The sequence below is a fragment of the Poecile atricapillus genome, chromosome 8 (genome assembly GCF_030490865.1).
Source record: "Poecile atricapillus isolate bPoeAtr1 chromosome 8, bPoeAtr1.hap1, whole genome shotgun sequence".
NCBI lineage: Eukaryota > Metazoa > Chordata > Aves > Passeriformes > Paridae > Poecile > Poecile atricapillus.
Genome location: NC_081256.1, coordinates 2,205,062 through 2,225,670, shown reverse-complemented (window position 1 = coordinate 2,225,670; position 20,609 = coordinate 2,205,062). Strand labels below are relative to the sequence as shown.

The following is a 20,609-nucleotide window of genomic DNA, read 5'->3' as shown; positions in this document are numbered from 1 at the left end:
ACCACTGAATATATCCATTGCAATCAATGGATGAAGAGATTCTGATTATCAGCAATTATTTCTGAGGAAAGTAGCTGCAAAAACAGAGTATCCAGAGAGCTCTTACATAGATTGGAACATAGAAATCGGCTGGAGAAGTTGCTTTAGGAAGCACAGAAAAAAAGTTCTTTATGTTACATTTTCAAGTAATCCCTGGCTATCACCAGGGTGACTTTTTGCAATACAAAAAATTAATGATTTTTTGGTGAAATCTGAAGTACTAGGAAATACAAAGTTAATTTATTGAAAATATGTCCAGGAGCTTTAACCTTTTCTTCATATTTCATAGGAATTATTTATATAGTTGTATATTTTTATGCCCAAACCTAGTTTTTTAAACCAAGTTGTAAAAATCCGAAGTGTGTTTTTTGTCAGCTGTTTCTTTGACAGCAGCCCCTAAAGTTAGTGTAATGAGCTAGCAGAACTTGTTTGAATTTTGGTAGAGTTTTTTAAAATGGAAACTTGGTTGCAATCTCCTTACAAAATTCTGTTGCTCGCTAAAATGCAGATAAGATGTGCATGATGAGGGGTAAAACTGAGATGACATGTCTGTCACTGGAATAATGAATATGAAATGATCAGTTTGAAATGAATGAACTGTAAAATATATAATTATTGCTCAGTGTTCCATACCTTTCACAATAAAAAGTGTAAAATGAAATTTGCAATAAAGTGTCCCATCTGCAGTACTGTAGGACAAAAGCTGAGATGTCACGGGTCAAAATCATTCATATTAGAAATTCATAGAGGTGGTTTGTAATTAGGGACCAACTGATGAGGGGCAATAGTGTTTCATATTTAGTCATGAGACTTAACCAATTAATCAAAAAAAATTCCAAATGGGTAGAAGATGCAACTTCAGTTTTCTTCCATCAGTCTGTCTTTTGTTTGACAAACAAGTTTTTCTGCATTAACCAGAGCCCTGGAAACTTTTTACAGCAGACAGCAGTAATTAGGAAATGATCTGTTTAATTATCAGGGAATACTAATAAGGAATGAATGGAAGCTTATCTGGTTTTGAGATTAGACAAAAATGAATTAATTTATAGACAAAGAATGTATCTTATGCAAGTACTCATATCAAGCTCTTGTGAGCAATTAATTATTCCAGTATTATATAGTACCTGTTTTGGAGGAAAAAGTATTGATTGCATATAGTGTTCCCATATTTCTTAAAATCAGATATTTTCTCCAAATGAGTATTGTCATTTTTGGAGAAGAAATGTGGCTAAGTTTTCATGTCCTAAGCAGTGAGCGCTCCTTGGAATTGTGCTGTCTGAAGGCAGGAGCTCCTGTCTGGCTGCCCAGTGGTTCTTTCACTCCTGTGCGAGTGATGGCCTGTAGCACAACAGAATGTTCTACATCACAAGGCAGACCAGCAGCTCTCCAGCATCATCTGATTTTCCTTCATTTCCCTTGGTGCTGTCCATTCCTCATGAGCCACATGTGACCTTGCTGGGCTCAGGGCCCCGTTCCCAGGCTGGGAATGTCACCTGGGACACGGCAGGGCTGGGGATGTCACTGGATGGGCAGCAGGGCTGGGGATGTCACTGGATGGGCAGCAGGGCTGTGCTGGAAGGGAGGAGCTGGTAGATATCTGTGCTTGCTGTTGGGGACAGCTGCCAAGCAGGAATCACTGTGCAGATGTCCCTTGGTTTCCACAGGAGTGAGTGAATGTCCCATCCCACAGAAGCTGCTGCCTTGTCACCTACCACGGGTAACCCAGCTGTTGGCTTGATGAGGTTTTTCATGAGAAAGAGGAGGCAGTGTTACCATGTGGTTTTGTACGGTCAGAAAGATTGGTCAGCCTTGCCCCAGTTCTTTGTTTCTTGTGGGGTCCCCTATACCCTGTGCCCCAAGTCTAAAAGTCAAAATTTTGGTATTGTCCGAGGAAGGCAGAAAAGTGGGCAGGAACTGCAATTTTATTGAAGAAGTAGAAACCCTAAAATAAACCTTGGAATAATATTTATCTTGGCATCTGATGAAAAGCTGTGCAGACCCCAGAATGCTGGTTTCAGTTATGTTTAACACCAGAGGGAGGGGAAAAGGTAACCTGTGCATTCAGGTGTTTTCTAGGTTTACCTTCCTCTACTTGGATATCTCCTTCCTCACTTGTTTATATGATCAGGCTAACATGATATTTGTGCAGGGAGGTTCTTTGGGGTCAAGATTCAGATTCAGAGTCAAGATTTAGGAGAGCTGGAAACTACATTGTGGAATTTGATAGTTTGTTCTCATTCCTAAAGAGGCTGAAATACAAAAAGCATCTTGATGCTGTTTTTGGAGCCATGTGGGGACAAGAATTTGTCATTTGATGCAAGGTCATGGTCCAGCTCTGACTGAAACTGTGGGAACTCCTGACTCCTAATGCAGGAAAATTGTGCCACAATTTCACCCCAAGCTCCACCTGTACTCAGCATTTGTTATTTAAGTACGTAAATGTGGATATGGGGAAGGAGTACTTGCATTTTAAATTGCATTTTAAAACTTGGCTCTTGGCAGTATAATTTCTATGTAAATAGATTGATATGTTTCAAAACACTCAGCAATTAGAAGATACTCGAGAATGTTGAGGGAAGAAAGAAAAATAAGAGCCTGTTTCCAGGTTGAAATGCAAAAAAAAAAGAGGTGAGGGGAAGAATAAACCATTCAAATAGGATCAGTGATAATTTTAGGTTTAAATCTCTAGAAAATGTACTGAGAGAAAAGATTGCCTTGGAAAAAAGAAATACTGCATTGATAATGAGGAGGTGCATAAAAGTCAATTAAATTAAGCATTGTATTATGAAGTCAGAGCTGTTTATAATCAGAAACATCTAAGCCTAAAACCATATTTATTTCAGGCAGTTCTTAGGTCTAGACACAGCTGTCAGAAGAAAAAAAAGTAGAAAAAATTCAAGTGTAGCTAGAATATGTCTGAAGAATGCAGAATAGTTATGAAAAGCAGCATGTCGGTGTGTTCACCATATGGATTACATAGCCCATGGAATTAAGGCATTCTCTGCCTTCGAGAGCTGAAACACAGAGGTCTTGACTCCTACAATGTCTAGAACACCCACATTCCCATTGAATTTTGGGGGGTAGACAGATCATTATTTGTTTTGGAGTGTATAGAAGCTTCCATCAGAACCACAAACTGAGAAGAGCTATTGTATGAAAGCGCAAAGAAGTGGGGCTCTGTCCCTAAAAGCTGCTGTTCTTCAGGAGACAGCAGAGAGTGTCAGAAATGACCAGCGTGGATAGAACTGCACTGGACAGTACCAAAGAAGGAGATGCTCCAGTGTTACCTTTGTGCTGCCTGTGTGTCATTTACTGCCTTCCAGCTTTCTGCTGGGACTGAGAAGGGCAACACCATCACCTGACACCTGCCTTGTGCACTGGTGGTAGTAAAATCTACATAATCCTTGTTTAATGTATGCATGGGACCGTGTGACATATGCCATTTAAAGGCATATTCTGAGGGGTTTGCAGTGAGGATGGAAAGTCAGCTAATAGATTTATTTTGAGGTACATTTTGACTTAAGAGACATCTGAACACAAAATAAAGACTTGCAAATTGACTTCCTGTTGTGTTTCTCTGTGGTGCACTTCTGTCTGCATTGCTGGTAGTTACTTTTACACTTCATGGTTTATATGTGGGTTTGGTCATGGCTGTTGGGAAGGTTATGATGACCCTGATGGGCATGGAACAAAGCTGTGCCACCCTGTGATCTGTGAGCTGTCCCAGTCCTGGGAAAAGTGGATGTGACATGTACAGTCCCCCTGTGGTCTGCCCATAATGCCCAATGGTGCAAGACAGTCAGAAGAGATGTACTCTAAAGGGTTCTCATGCTGCCAGCTCTGGATTTCTGTGCATTTTCACATCTCTTTCTTGACCTTTCAGCTTCATGAGCCTTTGCCCACACAAACATGCCTAGAATTTATCAGTCTCTCCCAGTTTCTTGCACTCTTCCTGTAATTCCCTCTTAAAGAATTGGAGTTTCTTGGTTTTCATCAGGGAATAAACCATGTCTTCTATAGTGCAGTCACAATTTCAAAACCAACATGGTTGATTTGGAAGGAGTGGTTGCCATATAAAAGAAAAATATTAGTAGCTTCTTTCAGGATCTGCTGAATGAAGTACAGGACAGGTAATTTGCAGCAATACCTGTCCTATACGTGATCAGCTTCTCTCTACTGCAATATCGTTCAGCTTCTGCTGTATGGAAATCTGTCATTTTAAACAAATAATAAAAATATAAACATCAATACTTTCTTCTATTTTTTTAAAGAAGAATCTACTTACTCCTTTGAAATCCATGGCATTAGGATTTATCTCATTTCCCAAGATTTCCAGATGTGTAGGCTTATATGTAGGAGCCTAGGATTTCAGAGAAATTAAATTTGTGATAGCACTCAATTCTGTGCTATACATAGTGTGGCATGAAATTTTATAAAGGCTATCATTTTTTAAGGTTTTTTTTTTTTCATTTATTTTAGCCTCATAATGTAACTGGTTTTAACTTGGAATTTTTCAAAATACTGTTCAGCTACATAGTATTGTAGCTGAAACTCTTGAGACATAATTGCATGAAACCCAAGGTACCTTAATATCCTTTTTAAAAACTTCAACTCAAAGTACTATTTATGAAGGAAAACCTGCTAATCTGAATGATAAGGTGCTGAAAAACCTTTGAAAATCTGCTCAGGCAGTGTTAAAATGTCTCAAGTTCTGTAGTAGCTGCAATGTTCGCTTTAGAGATGCCATAATTGAGACATTCAAAGGGAGAAATAGCAGCAGTTGGAATCCCTGGGTTTTGGTATTTCAGGCAGTAAGAGAGGTTTTACAGACGGAAATTAGTTCTTCAGTTAAACAGGGCATCCTGCAGGCCTGCAGCTCCTCAGTGAGGTCTGTCTTTGGTGCTGTTACGGGATTGCTCTTGCTTTTCTGCAGAACCACTGATTTTTATTTGTTTTTCTTCCTATGAAAACACATTGTCATGACAAAAATGTTCACTGGAGATCTGTGTGTTCCTCAGCATTACGTGAAGTATCTGCAGTATTTTCAAGGCATTGTGCTCTATCAGTGAAACAGTGCTGGGAGCCCTGGCCAGTTCTGACAGAACTCTTCAGAGCTCACTCCATTCTTGGCTATTTAAGGAATGAGAGTCAGGTTCATTTTAAATTCCTGCTGTTAATGCTCCTAATGGAAAAATAAACCCATGTTCTGAACAACTTTCAGCCGAAACAAAAAGAGATAAAGTATGTAAGACAGGGACAGCTTCATACAGTGAGTGTGGAGTTATTAAATATTGAAGAAGATAAATTAAATGATAGAAATAAATATGGGGCATCTCAAGCTTTATGTCTTTTTAAATGAGAATGAAGCTGTTCATGAGGAATTCATGTTGAATTGAAGGTCAGCATTGATAAGCAAGATAAATGAAGTACTTTTTGAGTACAAATAAATAGGAAAACACCTTGTTTGTGAGTTTTTTGTGCCCTTGGGACATCAATGAAAACATTTTTTTAACTGTGTAACTTTCATGTCTGAGGATGCAATCAGTACATCCTGTTAAAGTTACCATGGGTAGCTGGGAACACATCCCATTATTCCAGCTTTGTTCCTTAGATATGGGACCCGTGCAGCTTCCTGTTCTTAATGCTGAGGCATGGAAACTGTGGGAGCTCAGAATTCAGGTGTGCATTCCCTGAAGTCTGTTTGTTATGACAACTATCAATAGATACATTTATAAGGACATGTTGATGAAGGAGTTGAAATGTCTTTTGTGTTAATTAAAATAATTTTTCATTTTAAAGGCAGTTCAGGGCCCAGAGATCACAACTACATGGTCCATTCCCTAAAACAGGGCAATGAGGCAGGATGTACAGGCTAATTCCTGTATGCATATGTAAATTCAAAATGTACTCTTCAGAAATTAGGGTCAGATGTAAAAAATGCTGCTGAAAGTTCTACATGTCAGTATTGTAATTGGAGTTCTAAGAAATTTGCAGCTAGATTGTTTTTTTCCTGAACCACACAAGTTTGGGTTGAGCAAAGTATTCACAAAGTTTCTGTTAAATGTTTAATTTTTATTTGGTCAGTGTTAAGAAGTTTCTCTCCCCCACTCACAAAAAGCCCCAAACAAATAAACAGACTTACAAGAGAATTAAGCATATTTATAGCTGCATAAACATCTCAACATGTCAGAATAAATACAGAGTATGTTATTTTACTTTAGAAATAGCCAACAGCAGAGTAATTACTGATATTATCAAGTCTGTTAGGCAAGGTACTCAGTGCTTTTGGTCAAATTAGTTTGTAATAAGAATTAACTACTACCTAAAGAGTCTTCCTTTTCAAATGTTCCTTTTTAATATAAGAAAAATTTTGTTGCTAGGAACTGTCATTATTGAAAGGCCTTTTCTCGGGTGCCAGAAGATGTGTTATGGCAGAAAATGTAGTGCAGTGGGTTTGGTGCAGGATAGGTTTTGCACAATCAAAGCAGAGCCAAGTCATCCACAGGAGCTGCACTGAGTAATTTGATGTTGCTGAGATGCACTACCCATAATGTGTTGTCAGTTAAAATGCTCTCCAAAGAGTTCACATCACCACACATCATAAATCGTATAAATTCTGCTTTAACTGCTCTTAGTATCAAAACTCCCATTGCTTTAATTGGGGCAGGAGTTTCATATTATTTTATGTAAAAGCACATAAACCATTATGGTTTAAAGTTGTCTATCAAAAAATAGAGCCAGAACATAACTACTGGAATTTCAGTAATTCAGGCATTGGCATCACAGGGAGAATGAAGGGTGTGGGACAGAATAAATTTCTTCTCTACAATTTGTCTTTGGCAAAACATATAAATGTGTTTTATATCTGAACGTTTCTGGAAAGTTCTCAGGGTTTTTGTAGGTAAGGAAACACAGTTCCTCCTGATAAAGCTACTCAATGTTTTTGTGGGTTTTTTTCCTAATGATGAGAAGGATTTAATCCTGTAAAACACAAACATTTATTTACTTCTCCTACTTCACAGACATTTTCAGCTTCCTCTTTTTTCTTAGTTTCTTTTTCCTCGAAAATACCTTTATCCATGTCCTTGTTTTCTCTGCCTTCCAGAGAAAGTCTTAAATTCTTTCTCAAGCTCCAATCCTCATTTCTTTAGTGACCTAGGCCCCCAAATCTGCCTGTCTTCTGAACATTTTTATTCTTAGCTGCTACTTTATAAGATCTGCAATTTTGCTGCTGCCTTTGGTTTCTATTCTCGACTCATTCTAGAAATCCAGGTTTCTATCTCAAGGCATACCTTGGAGGAATCTTAGTAAAAAACACAATCTCTGAAATACTTCAGTTACCAGAAACTGGAGTTGCTGGGGACTCTTAGTGAATTTCTGTGCAAGGTTATGTGTTTTCAGAATGTCTCGGTTTTTCATCAAAGAATGACCATGGCACATGCCACACTTGTGAGTCAAAATCATCTTTTGACCTCACTCTTTCAAGTTTCTTCTTCTTGGACCAGAGCCCAGGGCTGTAAAAACTCTCCAGGGAACAGCTCACAGAAACTCAGCAATGGACAGATTGTGGTTTTAGTTGCCATTTCCTTTGAAACACCTGAGAAATGTGGTGTTTGCCCAGGAGAGCACAGTCCCCAGGAGAGCACAGTCCCCAGGAGAGCACAGTCCCCAGAGAGGGGTGACAGCCAGCTCAGTGTGTCCAGGGCTGGGGGCTTTTCCAGCTGCAGGGATGGTGCCTGTGGCAGCTGCATCCCTCTGGAATTGGCTGTGCAGCATCCCCCAGCAGGGCAGGGCTGCGGCATACAGGGGGCAGGAAGTTCAGTCTCTGGCATTCTGCAGGAGTTAATGGGATTTAATGGGATTTTCTGTGTGTCTCAAAGACTTCCTGGGCATCTTCAGTTTGGTTGGTTCTGAGGGGAAGGCCTTTGACACCTACACAGCATTCCAGCAGGCTGAGCTGAAGATCATTGAAGTTAGCAGATGAAAAGACTTAGAGTTGAAAGAGGTGGTAAGAAAAACTAAATTTTCTGCCAATTTTTCTGGAATTGACAACCTCTTTAAGCTAGAGATGAGAGAACATATTATCAACACAATTAAATGGAAAATAAATCCATTGTGCTATTTAGAGGAGACAAAGAAAGAAAACATTTGCATTCATAAAGCCGTTCTTAACCATTATAATTTGCTACCTCAGGTTTTAGCTGCCTGAACTTTAGAGATTGTCAGTTAAATCAACTGATAATATTGAATCTTGCCCTGGTGTCAGGAGCTAAACCTTCTAATAGTCACTTTTTTCTTTTATAATATGTTATTTTTGAATCAGTGAAATTTTCTGTCTTGAGTCAGAAGCCATGTGAATTTTGCAAATACCATTGCAGTGTGTCCCCTGTGCACGTGCTGCTTTCTACTCACTCCCCGTCTCCCCTGGCCCAAACAAGTGCGTGTCTCAGCTGAGAGACAAGATGGCTTTGCTCAGAAGATGATGTCCTCAGACATGTTGTCCTTATTGTACTCCCGTTATTATTGTGTTCCTGCACTGACAAATCACAGCTCAGTTGCTCACAGGCTTTGAGACTTGGAAGATGTAATGCCCAGGCTGTGATTGCCTTTGGGAAGTGCTGTGCATGTCCTGCACTCTTGAATTCCCTGTCTTAGCTCAGTGTGGCTTGTGGTGCTCTGAAGGTCACCTGGGCCTTTCTGTGCCCTCGTTTGGTTCCATCTGGGGCTGTCCTTGCGCTGACTTTCAGGACAGCAATGCTGGGGCACAGGGCTCCCTGCAGTTACCTCAGACAGGGCTGCTTTTCCTGAGTTCCATTCAGCTGCTTCCATGGCCAGAACGTTGGCAGAGGGCACAGAGGGCACTTTTCTGGTCTCACTGCATCCCAAGGCTTGTGATCACAGCCTTTGGTGGGACAGACTGGGACAATGCCCTGGGAATGGTGCAGACAAATTTTAATGGATTGACCTCGAGCTGTAATAAAGGAAGATTAATTGCCTTATCCTAGATGCTATAAATTATTTATAGTATGGATTTATGTGAACGAATAGTAAATTTTAGGAAGGGAGGCAAGTTAAAAAAGGGCAAATAACCCACAGCATGGGTATCTGTGTGTCTTAACTGAATATGTTTGGATTCATGCAAGCCTTGTAATTCCACCCAGCTAGACAAATGCAAGGAAAGGGGGGGACAATAAATGCTTGCAGAGAAGATATTTTCTGAGAAAGACAAAACTTCTTTTTTTTTTTTTCCATAGTTTTAGAGTTAATATCAGTGTGCTACAACTTAATATGCCTTAAGAGGGAAAGTATTTTTTTTGTATAACTCTTACCTGCTGATTATCCAGCTTATTTGCTCATTTGAGCTTAACTGACTGTGTAGTGCTCTGCCTTTTTAGTTCCAGAAACCACATACAAATCTGTGTATAGATCTCTTCCATCATCTTTAGCAAAGCAAACCAAAGAAAAGGACTCTGCGTATCAATTTATTTCATAGACTGCTGTGAATTTGTAAGCATTGTTGAGAAGCATTGAAATATTTTTTAGCCATTCCTGCCTTTTCCATTTTAAAAGATAAAATTAAAAAGTCCCATCTTACTTAAAACTTTAAAGAATTCCAAAATGGATACATGATAATCTTTAAAATATTCTAATAAGCACTGTATAAAATCAAAATTATGGAACTTTATTTCAATAATGTGATTTTTTTTTTTCTTTTCTAGTTAAGCATACAGTTTCTTACAGCCTGAAATAGACAGCGTGGTAAAATGTTTTTGTTGTGGTGTTTAAATAAATGCAGTGTGGCATTACTATGTTTTTGGAAACCTGAAATCTGACTCACATATCCTGAAGTAGAGTCAGTAGCTCAAATAAGACAAGACAAAACACTTGAATTTTGAAAATTCTGTTCTTTTGAAGACACCGCATAGGAATGGGAAAATATCAGAGGTTTGAGAGCTGTGTTAACCTGTGGATAAACACTGACTTGAACCAGTCTAACATTTTGTAGTTGTCCTTTTGTCTCAGAGTAAAAAACTTCAAGTATTCATTGATCATGTTATATCTGAAGTTTTTTCCTTTAGAATCTATTATTTTATGAAAGCCTGTGGAATGGTTTCTACAGTTAGTTCTATAGCAATATTTTACCAGCCTTAAGCAGGGAGAATATAAACAACCCCTCCAGCCAGAACAACAGCTGCTCATCTCAGGATTAGAGATTTCTTGTTTTTAAGCAAGAATCTGGAACAGTGTAAAATGATCAATAAATTTCATAATGCGAAAATATTTGAAGAGGGATCATCTGATGCAAAAGAATTGCTCTGCACTCCTAAAGAGCATGGATGTTTTCCATTATTTGTAAAATTTCCACTGAGTGCGACACATAAAGTTTATATAGTCATAGTTTTTACATTTGGGTATGAATCTCCAAGATTAATCTCCAAGATAAGAGTTTGCAAATAATTTGATATTTTATTATTTTATTTTATTTTATTTTATTTTATTTTATTTTATTTTATTTCATTTTATTTTATTTTATTTTATTCTATTTTATTTTATTTTATTTTATTTCATTTTATTTTATTTTATTTTATTTTATTTTATTTTTGCTTTATTGTTCTTTTCCTCTTCCCAGTACCAGTCTCTAAGGTCTAAACTTTTGTTAGACCTTAGCATTTGTTCGTAATGTACTTTTATTTTCTTCCCCCAATATAATTTAAGGAATGTTGTTGCTGTCACTCATTTGACTGCTGTTATTGCTCACTGGACACCACCTGGAGAAAGCTGAGGCTGGTAGAATTGTACTCATTGTATCCTGAGAGTTCCTTAAGTAAAAATGCCATCAAAAGCATTCTTTAGGAATCAGTAAAAGGAAAGTTTTGGTGCTTTTTTTGTTTGTTTCCTTGTTTGAGTTTTTTTGTTTGATTGATTGGTTTTTTAAGAGCTTAGACCCTTCACAGAAGCAGGAAGAATAAAAAGCATTTGGTACTTCAAATATGAGTTTCATAAGGAGTTCCCTTTTCATGTGAGCTCCTGTTTTCTGTTTCATTGCGGTTCAATTGCATCTGCCCGCAATCAAGGGATGCCTTTTGGCTCAGTACAGCCTGTGTCCCGCAGAGCCCGAGGCACACCTGAGTGCCACTGGAGCACTTCTGTGGGAGTGTGTCTTCAGGCAATTCACCTATTCCAATAACAAATACAGAATACTTCAGCTGCCCTGCAAACCAGAATCCCAAATGCCATAAAAAGCTCTGAAATTGCATCCATCACTTCTCATTTTTCAACATTGACAAGACTTTTGGCCTTCATCTATTACATAAACTCACCAATTTCTCCTCTGGCTGCACAGTCATTACAAGATAAAGAGATTTGAGATCCCTGTTTTCCATTTCACCTTTCACTGACACATCCCCAGTTTAATCTTCCTGTTGCTTAGTTATTGCAAAAACGGACAAAACCAACTGCTGTGAAGATAAGTATGCTTTCTTCTGAAAGATCTGTTGCAACACAGAAATGAACTTAAAGCACCCAGATTAATGCTAGAATATAAAATAATTCAGCTTTAGAAGGATCTGTCTTCCCAAGTCCAGTTTCCTAATGGTTAAACAAAGAAACAAGAAAGGAAAAGAATGAATTTCAGTTTGCCATAAATATATTCATATGCTTTTCCCAAATAGCCAGTGAGAAAAAATAATTTGTTAATTGCCCACATTTACTGGTGGCCAGAGCCCTCTCCATTGTCTTGGTGGGTTTACTGCTTTCTTAACAAAGGGAGAAACTTGGATCTCATTGATGTCTGGGACTTTCACAGAAGACAAGGCAGGAAAGAGTTTGCAGTTGTATCTGTGGAATTTATTTTGTTTTGTAATTTTTTTTTAATTTAGTATCACTTTGAGTGTAAATTCTCCACCTTTAAGGTGATTTCTGTTAACTTACCAGGTATTTTCCTCAGCATCTGGCACACACAGCTAAATGAAAGGCGTAGATATTACCTTGCATCTGGGTTTACTGCAAATGGGGTAGATATTCCTTGGTGCAGTGCTCCATCTTGCCTGGGGGAGTACATTCCTCAAATTGAAGTTCATTTAGATGTCACCATTGTATTCCTTATGTAGGAGTTCCAGTGACATAATATTCAGATTGTGCCTGAGGGAAGAAAGCTCAATTTAATTTATAAGCAGAGCAAAGCTAAGCCTTTTACATTTCCCCCTTCTTTCATTTTGTGTCTTCATCTTTTCCAGTCAGCAGGAGATGGATGGTGAGAGGGTTGTAAATGGAGAGGGTTCAGCAATAAGACAATCTGGCGATGTGGTGTAGCCCCTCCTTAAACAACTTTTTGTGTGATCTTCCTGTGTGCTTCAAGACCAGATATCCAAACGTTCAACAGCTGGATTTGAAGGATAGGTTTTTCCAGAAAAACTTCAGATCCCCTGGTTAAATTGTAAAGAAGTGCAGACTTTTATCAGTGATTAAAATGTAGAAGTTTGTTTTGTCAACAATGTACAGAACACAGAAGTAATTGTAGGTATTTTTCCAAAAACACAAAGTGAGAGGGTGAGCAAGAGTAGAGTGTTCTCACCCACTCTGCTGGTGTCTCACCATTCTGCTTTGTGTCTTGTCAAGTTGGGTTTCTCTGCATGCCCTTTCTTTTGCACCTGAAAGCAAATCCTTAAAAAATGTCTGAACCTAATTAGGCTGACAGTTGAGAACACATTAAAATCATTTTCCAAATCGCCTTTTTATGTTGGTGTCTTAATTGGAGGGATGTCTGCAAGTGTTGGTTTTCTCATCAGTGCAGTACAATGTGCATGCCATTTTTCTTTTATATCTGAATATTTATTGTAGGGATTTTGTTAGTGGCTTTTGAGTAATACCATTAATACTGGAAGTATGTTAAATAATTTCTCTTTACAGAGCTGAATGGATATGAAACACAAACCAAATTAATTAGACATATTTTTTTCTTTTCTAGTGAACAAACACAAGCCCTGGATTGAGACATCGTACCATGGAATCATAACTGAAAACAACGACACTGTGATCTTGGACCCTCCCCTGGTTGCTTTGGATAAAGATGCACCTGTTCCCTTTGCAGGTAGGAATGTTCATGAGCAGCAGCATTTCAGCCTGTGGAATGCATTGGGAATTTATGGGCATTTATAAGGAAGGAATTTCCAGTGCAATTTGAAACCATGTCAAGGTTTTATGTAAAGTTCTGAGTGTTCAGGACCTGACTGTTGGCCCACAGATCCTGAAATGAGATGTTTCCTATACTGAATTTGTTGTGAAGCAGAACAGAATAAAGAGAATAATAACAGCAGGCACCCGCTATCAATATATTTGTAATGAAAACACAATAATTATGCAATTACACTTGAATTTGCTTTTATGGAAATGAATTGTAGCATTTTCCTAAAGTAATAATGCATAATTAATTTTGTTCAGCAGTAACAGCCCCTGCTTTCTCTATTCCTGTTCTGTTCCCTGGCTATGGATAAAACGTGTGACAAATATTTAAAGTTGCTCAAATCATATCTTACTGTGTAAGTACTTCGTAACCGTCAAGAGTTGATTGAATTAAGAAAATTTAATGGAGGTTTTGAACATTTTTGCTCAGATTTCTGTATGGTAGATGTATGTTATATACAAGTTTGAATTTGTGTTAAGTCTATTTTACCTGACATTTTTCTGTCCTGAGTCTCTTAAGCAGAATATGGGACTTCTGCATGTTGAGCAAGTTTTCTCTTAAATTCTGTCTTTCATTAAAAATACTTTTTGAAGAAAAGGGAGAATTGTAAAGCTTGATAGCTGCTCTGAGGATCCTAAGATGGTGCAGTTGTTAAAAAGATAATATTGCTTTAGAATCTTCACCTTTTCTAAGGAAAGGAACTGGTAAAGGTGAGTATCCTTGTTCTTGGGGAGTTGTCCCAGAAGTCCAAGTGCTTGTCCCAAACAGCATTTTACAGCATCTTGAAGGTATTGCTCTCAGTCACTTTTCCCAAAAGCTTATGCTGGCATCAACTCCTACCCTGTCAAACCGGGGGTCTCAAATGGATTTTATACATTGACCCCCATTTTAATATCAAGATTTGTTTGTCACTCATAGTGCCCAGTGATACTTGGCTGCCTGAAGATCAATTCCTAGTGAAAAGAGGCCCTTTTGACTTTTTTCCTTTCTTTAAATTTTTCTGTCACTGTGGGTGTTCCATCTTAGATTGAATTCTTTAGCTTGCATTCCCTTAGGATCCTTCCAGGGCTGTTAATCAGGTGCTGTTGTCACTGCCACTGCAAAGTCTTCCAACTGGGAATTCGTTAGCCTAATTATTTTCTTAGCTTTTACATTGGGAGAATCAACATATTTTTCATTAAATAGTGATTTACTTTTCATGTAGAAAATTATCCTTTCAAATACTGAACTTTGGCTTTTGTGATACAGGTTCTGTTAGACAGTAGTTTTCATTTAGCTTCTCCATTTATTGATTTGAAGTATTTCTGTTGTGAGAACTATCTACTTCTTACAAGGGTAAGTACTTTCTGTGTATTCCCTGATATTAATAGTTCATATCCTGATATTATTTGGCTTCATGATCTGCAGCCCAGGCATAGTAATATAGTACTGATTGAGCTCTTCATTCCCTTGAAGGGCCTGCATTCCCTGTTTTTTGGAAAAACCTCTATGCACTTTTTTTAAAAACTCCTGTCTTTTTAAATGTTGGAGGAACTTCCTATTTCTGTTGTAATTTTTGCTTTAATTGTTACCTCTGTCTCTCTTTTCTTTGCCTCCTTTGGGCTCTGTTCTCTGTGGATATATCTTTTCTTTAGTCTCTCAGCCTTCTCTGGGCTCAATTCTCTGTGAATACAGCTTTCTATAGTCTCCCAGCCTTCTCTGGGCTGAATTTTCTGTAGATACAGCTTCCTATAGTTCCCCAGCCTCCTTTGGGCTGAATTCTCCCGGGATCCTCCCTCGTGGGGAGTTCCACTTATCTCAATCTTCATTATTTGAAGTAAACTCTCGAGCTCGTTAGAATCTTGTTTCTCGTGTTTATTGCAGGATCCTTACAAAAGTTAACAGGTTTCTCTAGGCTGGTTTCAAGGTTAATCTTTGCAATTTGGTACATTTCTTTCTTCTGATGGTACAAACAAGGCCTTGTGGCACACTTCATGTTTGATACACAAAATGGCCCTGAATTACGCAGTTCTTTTATCTTTATACCTATTTTTACCCAATTAACAATAGACATTGTATATTATTTTTCTTAATGACCCAATGACCCATCACCTCTGTGATGCACTGCAGCATTTTCTATCCAATTACTAACTATTACCCAAAAACCTCCAGGAGAAGGACATGAAGAAGAAAGAAGAAGGACAAGGGACAACACCCTAAATCCTCCATATTGTCTCCTGTTCTCTAAACTACTTTTTCACCCAGTGATTTAAGAAACTTTCTAATCTACACACCTACCTTTCTTATCTAACTTTAGCATTTGTTTTCATGTATCACTATGAAAACATGCTCATGAATTTCATATTATATGAAATTAGGTGTTCTCTTGAATCCCAGAACTAAACATTAAAAGCAAGGGCACACAGTCTGTATTTCAGACTCCAACATCAATATCATGTACTTTTATTTGGTTTCATAATATCATTAATTCAATAAAGGTTTTTGTGGAAAATTCAATTTGCGTCATATATTTAGTAGGAGAAAACTGAAACAGATACAAGTACAAAATTAACAATATTCAGTAGCTGTTCATTTAATAGTGTGGTAATGTGGAATATCTTTTATGGCCATATTTTGTTTAGATGTGGAAATTTCAGTTGTATAATATATCAGTCTTCCATTGTAACAGAGAATCAGAGCTCCAACTGTTCCTTTATCATTACCTGTTAATATTTTCAGTATTTTGTGCAAATACTGGAGAAGAAAAACATTCTAGTAGTTGGAAAATTCTCCATTTTGTTTGGTTGGTTGTTTTTTTAACAGGCCCAAATTCAAGAATGCGTCAGGGCAGTTTCTGATCTGTGCTGAGATCTCCTTGAGCAAACTGTAGTAAGACTAAATTTCTGTGATTTCTCCTCTGCAAAAACCCCTGCAATAGTTAACAGGCAGATTGTTGGCTCTTCCATCAGGATTTGTGTTACCTTATAGAAGTAAACTTATTTTTTCAGTAGTACTAGTGTACATTTGACTTTAAAAATACACTTCCTTTCATCGTCTTCCATCAGAGACAAGTTTAGGGGAATTTATGGGATTTATCACTATGACAGGTCATGGTAGGGGAAATGCCTCTTTATTTAATAAATTTATCTACTAGCTTATTACTTACTTATTCCATATTTATATGTTGCACGTGAGGATGTAGTTCTTTTGGACATGTGCTTAACTTAGTCCTTTTGTTTGTACCTTTCTGCTCTTACCAATTAATTTGATAATTTCAGTGATTCTTGTCTGCTCTTAGTGCTTTGATGTGTTTTCTGTATCTATCCCCATGATCTCATTTTTTTAGTTTAAATGTTACTTGTGGCACAGGCCTACTCCAAGCTGCAAACAGTGTTTTGGTTTTCACTTATGGAAACTTAAACATTTTTTCTAATACCTCTGCCTTTTTTTCATCACCATGGCTACTAAGGTAAGTCTGTCAACCCCTTCTAGTAGTGCACACATTATGGTGCACATCAAACCTGAGTGGTCACAGGAGAAAATCACTGTAATCTGCACTTTTTTTCCACCTCTATCTAAGGTTTAACATCAGGGGTGATGACAGGAGAAAAAGGACTCTTCTGTGCATTTTCCTTCCCAACTGCTCTGTGTTCCAGGAAGGACTATGGAGAGACTAACAGGACTAAATGTGCCTGTGGAAGTGCTGGCTGTCAAATGGGATCAGCATTTTTCATAACTGGAGCATGAAGACTTTCACAAGACTTCAATGAATGGCTTTTGGTGTCTCCATCTAATGAATTTATTGTGAATAATTGAAGTATATGTAAAGTCCTGGTTCTTAACATTATCATGGTATAAGCATACCTCACTTTCTCTTTTTTATGCAATTGTATTTTTTGTCTCCTAGTTTTGAAGAAAGCCTGAAAATAACAGTATAAGATTGTGAGAAGTTTCAGGATCAGCAGTTTTCTGTATTTCAGTTTTTCAAGTCCTGGCCCAAAAAGGATTTTTACAGACTGGTGTTGAAATACAACTGACCTTTAAAATAACTAAACTCACCATGGCACCTTGGAGCCTTTTGCAGGGTATCAGAAACATTCCCTGGCCCTCCTCCCCTCCCTTGGCCAAAAAATACCCCCCAAAAAATAAACCCCTACAGAACCTACAGAGAAACTGTAAGCATTGTACATGTGCAAAGTGGACTTAGCTCATTTAGGGACATCCATGGGAGCAATCTCTGTTTTAAAAAATCCGATCAAATATCCCCAAAAGGAGGATGTAACTTTAATTCAATTGACACCGACTGGTACAGTCAGCCATGCAACAGTCAACACCCTTTCTGGTGGGGAGGCTGGTAGCCACTTCCAGGATTTGGCTTTCAGGCTTAGGGGTAGTTTGGATAGAAACAAGGTGGGATCTACTGAATCAATTTTCCAGGATTCTGTCTCTCATAAAATGCTGTGAGATTATGGAAGGCTTTTGGAAGAGACATCTAGCTGCATTCCAACAACAGCAACTACGTTTCATCAGCAGTGCTGTGCAAAAATAGATCTGAAGGGGACTTCAGGATGTCCTCAGTCCATCCTCCTGCCTAAGGCAGGCCCCTTGTCATTCCTGAAAAAACAGTTTTCACTCCTAATCTTACAGATCTGTAGTGGCAGAGATGCAACTGCTTCCCTGGGCAATCTATTGTACACTTCACCATACTCCTGGTTTTTCATGAAGCTTGGTCTGAAGTTTCTGTACAGTGGTTTTAGTCCATTAGTTTTAGTCCTATCCACAAGGCAGAGCAGATTTTTCCCACTCTTTTTGTCCAGAAGCCTTTTATGTAACTCCCTAAAAGCACTTGTGAGCATCTTAAACAGCCTGGTGTGGAGGGGGCTCCTGCTGTTTGTGGTTTTTTCTGAAGCAGAAAAACAGGAGGTAATATTCAGGGCAGTGAGGGGATGGATGTCCCTTCTCATCCTGGAAGAGCCAAACTTGTCACTGTGTCCCCTTTTCTGGGCTGATAAAGTCACATCTGAGTGCCTGGTGTCCTATCAGGGCTGAGCTGGGTAATTGTACCGGTGTGAGCTGGGCACATTACATCTTCAGCTATTTTTATGCTCTTGATAAATTTATAGAGAACCTTCTTGGTGAGGTCAGAGGTCTGGCTCCCCCCAGACACGTAATCTTTGTCTCAGAAGCAGTTTGAGTTCACACCTCCTGGGCAGATGGAGTCCCAGTCTCTGACTGTGTTTTGGCTGTGCTAAAAGCACTGCAAAGAATAAGAAGAAAATAAAACCAGCCAGGAAGGATGCCTGAATATTCATATTCAATATCACTAAACTACAAGCTGCAACCACAAACTCTCCAAATCTTTTTTATTTTTAGCAGTTCAGAGTTGTGTGTATTGTCAGCTGCACCACAGCAAATCCACCGCTTGTCAGCCCTCTTACACCTAGGAGCTGAACACAAATTCCCATTTCTCTGCTTCTGACTGTGAAGCTGCCCAGCCTCCTTGTTTGTTTGTTTGTATTGATAAGCAGTGGCATTAGTAACAGCAACTATCCTTTTGGTACAACATTAAAAGTACAGAAATTATTTTTAAGTTGTCATTCTGAATATTATCCCTTCTATTCACTGTCAGCCGGACTTAGAACATGAGTCAGTTTAGGTTGCCCAGAATTCATTGGTGTTAAATATTTCTCTGTGAAAATGAGACATGATCAAAAAATATGAAGTGCAGGCAAAACCATGGAGTGTTGCAGTTGTTTATAAAAATTTTTAAATTATTCTTAATTTCTAGCTTTGAAGCTTACCTTTATTACTGTAGCTTAATTAGTTAAGACTTTAGCCTTCAAAGCCAAAAAAACAATCTCTTCACAGTGATCCTAATCTAAGGTACAATAAAAGATTGGTAATAGCACAATTAATTTTGGAGAATCTGTTTTTGACTTAAGGGATGCTGCTCATTATCCGGTAAAAGAGTGATAAAAATGCTCAGGTTTCAGATTGAGAATGCTCAAAAAAATCAATCACTCTCACAGTGACCTCTGTTAGTCCCTGAAGCTCAGAGATGAGGGGTTTGAGGGCTTTGGGGTTTGGTTATTTTCTGTGATTGCCTTTCTTAGTCATTTTTGCAGCTGTGAAATAATAGTAGGTGACATCAGTGTGTCCAAAGGAGACTAAAGGGTCAAAGATTCAGGCTGTTCTGATGGAGCTTTCAGTGGCTGCTGCGTGGTCTTCACTGCAGGAGGAAGGGGCTAGGCAGAAAATGAGAATTATATGCATGGGAGTGAATGCCAGCTCATCCTGACAGGCAAAACCAATAATGAATGGGAACACTCAGATACTTCATTACACCAAAATATGCTAAATCACTTAAAGCTTGAAAGAAGCAAGGAAAACAACTAACTAATTCCAGAATGATGATATCCACTTGGACTTTTAAAACTACTTACAGAAAATAGTGATTTGAGATACAGTTGAACTGTTTTTGAGTAGTTTTCTTTTTATGTATAAGACTTGATCTTTAGAAAAATAGGACAGGATATTACAGTGGATTGCAACCCTACACAATAGGGTAGGGACAGAATTTGTCATTTCATAATCCTAATGTATACTAAATAACTATTTAAGTAAAAAATTGTTAAGTTCAAACAGGCTATCACTGAAAGTGTCAGGAAAATAGTGAGAGTTGTTAAACTTCTGGGCTATTCAGAACACAAAACAGAAACCTGAGTGGGGAGTACTGGAATTGCTGAGCCTATTGGTCAAAAAAATTTGTTGCTGCTGTTATGCTCTGAAGGTGGATGTAGATTTTGTGTCACACTCCTTTGAAACAAATGAAGCCTTGCTGTATGAGAGCCATTGCTTGCAATTAAAAATTATACTGTGAACAATGTGTCTGAATCTGCAGCTGAAATATGAAGTCATTTATTTCAATGAACTATAGCCATTACCTTTTTATTTTCAACAAAATATTTTAAAAGCTGCAGAAAGTATTTATTTTGTTGAGGTACTATTTTAACACATTTTTCTTCTGCAGTGAAACATTTTAGTGTGGACTACGAATGTAACTTGCTTTTGAGGTGTGATTTTCGCTATGTAGTTAAGCATGGTTTCTACAATTTTTAGGCATTCTCTGAAATCAGAGATAGTTCCTCAAGGATTTCAAATTCTGAAAGTCACAGGAAGGACAGCATAGGAAACTCATCTGTTTGGGGGTAAAAAGGATGTGGAATAGGTCTCTCCTTATGGTTTGAGTGATACATGGAGGGTTACCTGAGGTCTGAACAGGCTCATATATTAAAATAAGTGTGAGCAGCTGAAAAATGAGAAACTGCTCCAGTTATTCCTCATCATTAAGATTGCAGTGGAAATCGTAGCTGCTTAGGTTTTTACAATTTCAGGTAGACATGAAGGT

General features: G+C 38.2%; 1 protein-coding gene across 6 annotated transcripts in view; it reads left to right on the top strand.

Annotated features, from left to right (window-relative positions):
- CLSTN2 (calsyntenin 2) overlaps window positions 1-20,609 on the top strand; it is a 328,090-nt gene that overhangs the window by 114,841 nt on the left and 192,640 nt on the right. For all 6 annotated transcript variants that reach the window (XR_009278086.1, XR_009278085.1, XM_058843586.1 and 3 more), the window contains exon 2: window positions 13,007-13,129. Coding sequence is in view for 4 of the 6 variants with exons in the window: in XM_058843586.1 (XP_058699569.1) it covers window positions 13,007-13,129 (123 nt within the window). In the remaining 2 variants the exon portion in view is untranslated. The remainder of the gene's footprint in view (window positions 1-13,006; window positions 13,130-20,609) is intronic.